The following is a 10,851-nucleotide window of genomic DNA, read 5'->3' as shown; positions in this document are numbered from 1 at the left end:
TATCATAGGCCAGACTAATGCAGTTTCAATTAAACACAGGATCTGTAACTAGCAAAATTTATTAAGACTTAGATCTGGTACATTCAGAAACACTAATTTTGATTATTGTAAACTAATTTTTTATAGTTTATTATTTTTGTGATATCAGTCAACTTAATTATAATTTATATTAATTATTTTAACTGACACTAATGTAATCATATTAAATACCTATCTCTAATGTTTGAATGTCTAAAACTTAGTCATGTTTTACAGTTCCAAACCTTAAAATAATTAAGGTTAGTTTTATAACCCAGAAGTAATGATATGCATCACTTTATATAATGAAGAGTTTATCTAAACATTTGTCAATAAAAAATTTAAGGTTTTGTTGAAAATACCATTCCACATTTTTTACACTCCATCAAGTATTATGATACTATTCAAACTGAGATATAACTGAAAACCAAGTATTTTATGATCATGCCTAAAAAGTAAGAATAACATTGTATACAAAAGTTGAGTATGTTAAATGAAGACCATTCTGGTTGCATTGGGTACTATTGCCTAAAACCTGTATGGCTTTTGTAAACAACCTGTGTGTTCATGGATTCTCACCTGTTGCAAGATGCTGCACTTTGCCTAATACAGCTGAGGTACGACTTGTTGCAGTTCTCTTACTGGATGTTCCTCGTTTACCAAGTTGATCCATTCCTTTGTTTTCCAATACCATTAAATACAAAAATTATCACTATCTTAAATTATAAAACCTCAATTTGAACACACATTTATAATCCAAATGTATGAATATTTTGCCCCAGAAAGGGCTGTTACATACACTTTCTGAAAGTGATCCATCTTTGGTGACATCACACTACCTACAACATGCCAAAATATAGTTCTGATACATACTGTTCCACCAATTTATATTGGCTGTGGGTTTCACTTTAATATACTTAACTCTCTGTATAATATTTTCTTTGGTAATGAAGCAAGTTAATTTAACTTAACCCCATCCTGTGCATCACATGCGATTCACAGGATACAACACTGAGTATCTTAAGTATTATACAGCTGATGCTCGTGAACGTGGCAATAGGAACTGGCTGTTTAAGTTGAATGTATGAGATTAGAAGATGGCTTAATTTGAGTATCACACGTTGCACTCAATACATGTGAATGGTGATAAGGCTAAGTAAACCTATCTACCACATTATCTTTCAATAATACTAAAAGGATATGCTTCACCCATACCCACTTGGGTAAGTAGTCAAATAAGTATGTTGATTATAACCTTTAAGTAAGCTAAAATAATGGAAGGGATACTGGATAGTAATATTTGTATTATGCACTTCTAGTAAAAACAATCTAACAACTGAAATTTCACTATAAAATTGTTGTTGTTTTTTCAAACACTTTTACATAATGAGTATGAAAACACATTGCTGTTTGGTCAAAAACAGTAAGTACAAGAACTAGTATAATGGAAAATGTTTATTACCAGTGCTGAAATTACAGTAAAGTGTTTACAACTAAACTGCTTAAATTTAAACGTAGTCATGTTTCCTACAGGCCAAAGTATCAAATAATCCAAGAAATTTGGATTAACAGTTAACTCAAAATTTGCACATCACAAGAATAAAAACTTCAGGTGTGAACCAGAAACTATCCATAAGTGATACATGTATATAGGTGGTGGCATAGCATTAAAAGTACAGCAAAAAACAAACTGCCAGCTGGATTGAAGTATGATATAATTTAAGCTTGCTATGTACACCAGGGCACCCCAAATATTCTTTCTCACTATTGATAATTATGTAATTGTTTTGAAATCACTAAAAATTGTGGTTCAGCATACTACAAAGTTTAACTAACAAAACATATATGATTTTAGTCTGATGTTTTGAGGTTAGTAACTACTGAAATACAGATACAACATAATACATGGGGACACTTGTTGGACTCCTCCAAGTGTTCTACTTTTCTTCACACCACTCATTTTCTTTTCTCACCTGAAGAAGACAAAACCTTAGATTAACCTTATACTTCACTAGTCTACTACAACTGTTATTCATTAATTAAATCATACTTACAAAGTAAAGCACTTAATGATATCAGTTGTAAAGAAATGTTTTTTTTAACTATTAATCAAGTTTGATAATGTTTATCATCAGAAAACAATGTAATGTAAAGTGTAAGCATTTTTCTAATCTTACTTAACTTTTACAAAATACAATTACTTTACACCAGATTTTGGGTATTACTATTACAACATCATCTCTTAACAAGCTACAACAGTAAAAATATGGAGTAGCCCCACAAATAAAGGATTTAACTGCAGTATTGATAGAATATTTTGTTTGTGGCTCATTTAGTATTAGACACACCCAATCAATTTGTGGCAAGACTATTTAGAAAAAAAAACTATGAAGTCTACAGGAACAAATGTTTGTAGTAGTGTTCGGATTACAAGTGAAGTTTACAGGAACTCGTCAATGATACTCATTCAGTAAAGTCTTAAGTATGCTGGAAATGAAGAGTAACTGAAACATTTGTAGTGGTGTCATTTAGATTATAAGTGAAGTCTACAGAAACTCAATGATACTCATTCAATAAAGTCTAAGTATGCTGGAACTCAAGAGTAACTGAGACATTTGTAGTGGTGTTTTTTAGCTTATAAGTGAAGTCTACAGGAACTCAATGATACTCATTCAATAAAGTAAGTATGCTGGAACTCAAAGAGTAACTGAAACATTTGTAGTGGTGTTTAGATTATGTTAGATTTTTAATCACTGCAAATTAACATACCTCTGGCTCTAATAAATAAAAGTTATCTAAAGTATTCTGTAATTATGGTATCACCAAAGTAAACTTCTTGGGTCACATTTTGAGCAGTCTCTTTTCAAGGCTTGAAATGTTTCCCGAAAACTTTATATTTCGGTGATATTATTCTACTTATTATTCTCTCTTGAACTTTCAAACACTAACATTAGTTTTTCAAAACTTGTCAGTAAGATAAAAAAAATAGTATATAAAAAAAGACAACTGGATGCCAATAGGCACACTAACAAGAATATAATTTTCCCTAGTGTATCATATAAACTACTTTGAAAATAGTATTTCACTAGTCAGTGTAACATTTTTTCCCCCTTTCTCTCCTTCTTTGCACATTAGGTGAACCAAATAATGGTCAAGATCAGAAAACACCCTGATGACCAACAGTAATAACCACAAGTTGAGTATTTTTACCAATACATCATACAACAGCAGTGACAGTCTCAATGCATAAATTTGTTTCCTTTAAAGTACTAAGTGGAATGAAATTAAGGTTTTATGTACAAAGCTTAAAAAACTAATTCTAAGTGAAGATGGCAATACTTGTATTAAATAGATGTATATTAAAATTGTACAGTTAGAACAGTGTTATTCATAAAAAAAAATCTTCACTTTTAATCAACTTTCTTTAAATAAAATTCAATGAAAGAATGACCAAGACTTCTTTCTGTAGACAAACAAAAGGAAAACTACTACATACAATCTCTGCTATTGCAGGTTATAAACCTGTAAGTTGTGATTACAATACAGAGTAGTACACAATTACTCCAACAGGTATTGTGGATGTAACTAAAGAAGAATTTTAGGGATTCCAAATCATATATAAATAAAATTACACTAATTTTCTAATTCTTAATATGACCATGAGTATACATTTACACTAAAAGGACAATGTAAAGTCTTACTAGTGGATGACATTGTCTAATGGTTAATACTGAAACCATGTAGGAAATAGAACTGATTTAAGAACAAAGTTTAAGTTCTTTGCCAAAAAAAACACAACAACAACCACACGCACACACCTTTGGTAGTCCTTGCCATTCCTTTATACTAAGAACTAGCACTTTGGAGATATTATAGTGAAAATACCAATAATGAAGCACAGCTTTTCTGTGTTTAAACCCAGTCCAATAGGGGCAAGACTAAACTTCAGCTTTTTTTTTTTTATAATGTAAAAACAATAAAAATTGAAGCTTAAGAGTTGCCTCAAGACAGAATTTGAAGAAATGAATCAGTAATATTTATAATTTCATAGTAATTTACCTTCATGACAACTAAGACTATTAAAGATCAATCTTTAAACACATCTTTACTATTTCTCTTTGGATAGACGTATTACAACTTTGTTTTGGTAGTAGGACTGAACCACTTCTACACTGTACAAGTTAACTGAATTGAAATGCTAAAATCAAACTTGTAAAGATTTTCTCAGTGGATTATACCAAGGAACTATAATATATTTAATTAGGAAAGTTTCTTATAAAATCTATAAAAATTCCAATTTGGTAAGGGGAGTAAATTACTATAGGGAGGGTGACAAAGAATATGATGGACCTTCCTCAATTTGATTAAAACATCAGTTAGCTTCCTCATCGTAAAGAGATTACCTTTTAAAAAGTACCAGACTACTTTCACTAATCAACATAGAGTAAAACCAAGAACTGTAATATTCTACTATAAAGATAATTTCATACACAAACATACAATCAGGTCAGTAATTTACGAAGTTTTCAGTTCTTACCTGTTCTTCTTCACTTGGTGTGAAATCATTTTTAATATTAAATGTTTTTCGAATCTCTTCTGGAGTCTTCCCTTTAATCATATTTGCAACAGTCTTGCAAGTAACATCCAATAAACCTTTGATATCCAAATAGTTAGCAGCCTATGAAAAAGAAATGACATATTAAGGTAACATAAAATATCACAAGTTACTAATATGTACTTTACCTTTTTGGAAAGACAAAGCAAAATATCTTTAGTTTTAAATTATATACAGTCAGTGAAAGTATGTAAATACACATTACTGTGTAGTCTTAAATAAGGTTTAGATTCACCATTACAGAACAACAAATTTATACAGATACATGGTTTAACACTTTCACGTGTCTTCTTCAACATTCATATACATGTGGTGTTCTATAATAGTGGGTCTAAGCTATTTCACAGTCATTGAAGTTTGCTTATTCCATTAACCAACTCTAAGAATCCATGAATGAATGATATTACAGTATACGTACACACACACAGTTTCTAAATAGTCAGTGAAGCTTTTCTGAAATAAACCATGAAAAGTTGGAAATAATTTTTCAGAATCCCTCACTAGTTTTATTAAAATGATATTTTAATCTAATAAGAACCTAACATTACATTAAAAATTACATTTCTATGTGAATGAACAGAAAAAGTTGATGTGCTAATATTTCATAGTGGTGAAGATGAAGATAATGAGGTATATATATATGGATAAATGAAAAGATAATAGAACCATTATTAAAGCTTTCAAGGACCATGAATCTTTTTAGCCCAGAATATCAAAGCTGATAGTGGGTTTTTATATACATGTGAAATTAAGGAAAAATAGAAAGTCTTCAGAGATACTTGCATGAATGTAGTGATGGGAAGGGGTCATAGGAGAGTAATGCTTTACAACTTTAACTTGTGTTTTTAAGGTAGACACTTTACTACTTTTGTTTAATAGCAAAGAAACTTTTCCTTTAGTGAATGAAACTGCCGTTATACCAAAAAAATTTAAATTATTCAAATCCTGATGAGACGTATCCAAAAATCTATGGTGACAAACTAATGAGGGAGTTTATTGCTACTTTGCCCTGATGAGATATATCCCAAAATCTAGGGTGGCAAATTAATAAGGGCGTTTATGGCTAGTTTTTGAAAATTTTCCAGACAACGGGTAAATTTCTCTTAACTGGACAAGTGCCAATGTAATTGTAGTTCATAAAAACAAGTGTTAAGTGACAGATCTAAGTAACTACAAACATTTATTTCATTTCTATTGTTTGTAAAGTATTATAAATGAATGTTAAAGTTCAATTAGAAAATCTTCTAAACCAGAACATGGTAACAGCAATAGTTTTCAAAAAAGGGATTTACTGTCTCACCAGCTAACTGGTCTTTAGTACGACTTCTGCTATTTAAGATAAAGACATTTGCAGGGATGTTCAGCAGCTTTTTACAAAGCACCACTATAAATGGTTAAATTCTAACTTAGATTCATATACAATGAAACAGATGTTGTGTTGCAGAAACTGGATGAACAGTAGGAAACATGAGAATAAACAGGAACTATTCCGATTGGAATATTACTGATAGTTTCTATATGATAATTAAAATTAAGAAAAAAAATCAATAAAGACATTAGCTGAATACTGATAGATTCAACAGCATTTCCTAAAGGACCAGACAGACAATTTACTTTGTAAACTATGTTAAGGTTTACAAGCACTCTCTACATCTCACCACGTTTATAAATGGTGATATCAAAAAAAATAAGATAATTCCATCTCAGTAATAAGAAAATGGTAATTTCAAATACTAAAGTGGAACAAAATATGATATGCTATGTACCATACGAGCAACAGTGCGAGAGGGTACGCAATCCTTATCCTTTGACTGGTTAGTAATACCTTAACCCTGATTATTACTTCCCATTTAAAAAATGTTATACATTTTACCATATACTTCCACCTATATTCTCCTTTATATCTTTGAAAGTGTTTGAGCTCATGGCTCATTTTTGAGACTTTTATAAAGCCTTACTATTCTAAAATAGTTTTTTTTGTTATACAAAGTATATAAATGAAATAGTTGAATATGTAAATATCCTCTCACCAGTATTAATTCAAAAAGGGTGCCCTGATCAACCTTAAGAAAATCAGCATCCCATGAACTGATATCATCTGTTCTCTTCTCTTTGTTTTCATCATCTTCTGGTGGAGGGGGATCATCTTTATGATATGTTGCCCATTGAATCACTTTTTTTAAGATAGCAGAATTGACGTTGGGTAAAGGGACAGCCTCTTCTTCATCTTCATCCATACCCAAGTCTTTTCATGGAAAATAGTAAAGGTTTTGTTTATCAAAACGATCATGGTTTTATGTTAAACTTGACTGTAAAATTAACCTTAAGTTATCCAAGTCACAAAAACCATGATTACAAAACCACCTATTATTTAAATACTTACAATGGTTACTCATTATATTTTATTCTTCAACAAAGCCCAAATGAATTAACAGAAATATATATTTTATGGAATCAACAATTATGTTCATTACTAAAACCAACAATAATAATAATAATTAGAGGCTGACTAGACAACTGCCAACTATAGCTAAAAACACACATTACTAGTTACTATCTGCTACATTACCAACAGTTGTTTTTTTTCATAAACATGTAGTGGAAAGCTTTTAAATTCTATCATAATACACCTTTTCCAGTTCACACACAAAACCTACCTTCCAACATTGTTTTGATTGTTACAGAAGCTTTAGCTATCTCGACATCAACTTCAAATATTTCTCCATCAGAGCTCTGCAGTTTGATGTTGGGCATCTGCAAACACACATATAAACTAAAATTTTACATGAAAACGTACTACTTCAATTTGAGAGTTAAAACATTGCAGAGAATAGTTACTGAAGTACTGTTTTAAACCAAATAAAATACTAATAAACTATACCTATAGAAAACTTACAGAAACACATTACAAAATTACTGTATGACAAAATCTTACTTTTAAATGTTTGGCATTTATTAAAAACAAAACAAAACAAAAAAAACATTTGCCATTTATAGCTTAACACTAACCACTGACAAAATCTTCGAAATGTAAATAAACTACACTTACCATATGTAATAAGCATCTCACTTCTCAAAACTATTATAATCTTTTCTTCTATAAAGATTTTAAAGTATTTCATTTCTAATAGGTAACAAGGAGCCCATTTAGTCCCTATAAGGTTTCAAGGTTATCTCATTTTCTACTACAATCCTATTCCAAACTATATAAAGAAATATTTTTAATATCCAAACAAAATCTCTAAAATATTTATCCAATCTCTTCTTTAAACTTCTTTAATGTTGCAGCTTCTGTCACATCTTAGCCTTTATACTCAAGCATTGATTAACTGCACATATCATGATGTTTTAGTTACATTCAAAATTTAAACTTTATTATTAATGTATGTCAATACACTTGGCATCAGAACAGAATATAAAAATTTGATTTGTAAACTACCTAAATTTTAATTCTCAATTTCAAAACCAAATATTTTACAAAATTCTCAATCTTCATTTGTAGTATGTATAATTTCAATAGTATAGCTTCTGCAGTGTCTGACTAATATAAACACAAGCTAAAACTAATGACAAGGTCAAATGTACAATTTGTACATCCTAACTTCTCCATTTGCCGAGACAAATATACTTTTCCAATTCACAACAGAAGCATCGCCCATCTATTCAAAACTTTCAAGACAATTTTCAAAACATGTTCTAATTTGATGCACAAGTTTATATACAGAAAGAGCTTTTCTTCTCTATTTGAAGCTTACAACTTTTGAATTTGGTGCCAATAGATGTTAGTGAAAAAGTGACTGATGTATGAGCAAGCAAAGTTGTTGTTCATAGCAGTAATGGAATTTTTTTTTTACCCTATTTATAACTTAGTTAGAAAGTTCATTAAATTATCATTTTGGGATATTCTATTCTAATGAATAATACATTTTTTGTTGTAATGGACATTCGAAAGAATACACAAATTTTTCTTTGGACAAGAAACTTACAGAAAACATTAGACTTATATAGCTATTTGTTTCAAGTGCACAAACTTCACACTGTGCAGTACATTGGTGTAGGAGAACCTGCTAATATTTTAAAGATTTAGTGAAACACAACAAAAAACTTTTGTTATTTATTTAGAAGGTTCTATACATTAAACAAATTAAGTATGAAAACTGCAAGACGAAAAAGTATCTTTTTTATTCTTAAAATTAAAATTAGCTTGCATTCAGATTGACTCAGTAAAGGCTTCATAAATTCACACACAAATATTTACTAACAATACTTTATCAAAAACAATTGATTTTCTGTGTACAAAAGGATTGCAATAATTACTGAAAGTTTAGAATTATAGTAAACATAAACAGTGTTGGTCCAATAGGCAAATGCTGTGCTAACAGATTAAAGAAGCTATTCCACAGGCTTCTACTCTACAGTAATTAACTTAAAGCCACTCGGCAGTCTGTACATACCACTTGCATATCAGTGTACAGTTCTTGGATTTTAATAATACTGTTACAAAAAGTTACTTCTGTGTGGAAGCACATCAAGATATTTGTCAGTTTCAAAAACTTAGGATATAAAATTTGTTAGTCTGGTACAAAATGTTCAAGGCTTAAGTTACTGAACATACTTTATGATCCTCCTATTAGGAAGTTGAATATCCTCTCCATCCTAGACTTTTGAAAATAAGATTTATTCAACTGAAAACAGTGTCATAACAAAAATCTATTTATTCCTACTAACAAGCGTGTTGGGCAGGGAACGATAATGCTTTTCTTATCATGAGTATACAAAAGAAATAATCAGTCTTCACATGTAGCAGTTTAAGTATGGTCATCTGAACAATGATTAAGAAGTTCAGAGTGAAAGTACAAAACAATATAATACATCAACCACACTACAGGGCTATCAGGCCAGTGATTATTTCAAAATGTTGCAAGATATCACCTGCATTTCATTTTCCTGTCATATCTTTTCCATGAGTTGCTGCATCACTCTTGCCAGTGAAATTTAATATCAGAAATGGTCTTGCATCAAATAACAATAAGGCTAAGAGTTTTATCCTGCTTTTCTGTAGCCTTGAAGATGATCCATGAGGGGGTTGGTTAATACATACACAAAGTTTTACAGGTTCACAATTTTTCCAACTTAAATAGTTTCTTGTACAAATAAGTGACTTACTATAAATAGGTCAAGATGTTAAAACTCAGAGCCAATCAACTCTAATGGACAAATAAGGCAAAGAGTCTTAATCAGTAGTGACGACAATATATGATTTTACAAGGTGACTATTATGTTATGATCAAATACAAAGCAACACCTAAAAATACACTGTTGGATTCAACTCTACACGATATTATACACAGGATAGTTAAAAGACAGAAAGTTATTTTTTCATGCTTTATCTGAACATCAATCAAAGAATATTCTGTTAATCATTTTATCTTTCCATCCCAGAGGCAGTATACTATCATCTTTACATTTGCATTCATACAAGTTATTCAACTTATGTCACTATCTAAAATACTGACACTTCAAACAAACCATGATTACCAATGAATGTCTTTTGATTTTGAAATTTATTTCTTTAGTAAACTTAGGATTTATAATGTAATAAGACCCATATGACATAACTACGCTATGCCATTAAAGTGATTACACTCTACACTTGATCACTGTTGACCTGAAAACCAGGTTTCCACTTATTTTCCAGACCACACGTTCCACGGTTCAAAATTCATTGATATTTCTCTCTTGTTCTTGTATTATGTTATTTCAAACTAAACTATCCCATAAAAAAGTTGGTATTCAGCATTTAGATCAAGTCTTATAAATTTTGCTCAGCCAACTTGTTTATCCAGTTCATTCCAACAAATATACACATCTTTGAACAGAAACAAATATAATCACATGCTGAATGTAATCGTAAACTAGCTCACTTTGTTGAAAGAAATTCTGCAATAGAATATCCTATATCATGCAAAATAATATAAATGTATATTAATTATAAAACTTACCTGTTTACTCTTTTTAGAAGCTATGTACAACTTTCAAAAAGGGCCCTACCATTAATGTTAAAGCTCATGCTGGAGCCAAATCAACCATAAGAACATTACTTGCTAATTACCAGTGGTACTTATTGGAAAATGAAAAAGAAAAAAAAAAAAAAAAAAAAAAAAAACTGATCCAAATTACTTCAAAGAGAGAGAGAAAAAATGAATACTTAGACAATC

General features: G+C 30.2%; 1 protein-coding gene across 1 annotated transcript in view; it reads right to left on the bottom strand.

Moving 5' to 3' along the window:
- Positions 1-1,455: 1,455 nt before the first annotated feature.
- LOC106468454 (S-phase kinase-associated protein 1) overlaps positions 1,456-10,851 on the bottom strand; it is a 12,071-nt gene continuing 2,675 nt past the window's right edge. Inside the window, exons 2-5 of the mRNA XM_013928879.2 lie at positions 7,291-7,387; positions 6,664-6,878; positions 4,556-4,696; positions 1,456-1,991 (exon numbers count right to left, since the gene is read on the bottom strand). Coding sequence (XP_013784333.1) covers positions 1,956-1,991; positions 4,556-4,696; positions 6,664-6,878; positions 7,291-7,387 — 489 coding nt within the window. The 3' untranslated portion in view covers positions 1,456-1,955. The remainder of the gene's footprint in view (positions 1,992-4,555; positions 4,697-6,663; positions 6,879-7,290; positions 7,388-10,851) is intronic.

Source organism: Limulus polyphemus, unplaced genomic scaffold (assembly GCF_000517525.1).
Source record: "Limulus polyphemus unplaced genomic scaffold, Limulus_polyphemus-2.1.2 Scaffold3012, whole genome shotgun sequence".
In the NCBI taxonomy this organism is placed as follows: domain Eukaryota; kingdom Metazoa; phylum Arthropoda; class Merostomata; order Xiphosura; family Limulidae; genus Limulus; species Limulus polyphemus.
This window is presented reverse-complemented; position numbering and strand designations above follow the sequence as displayed.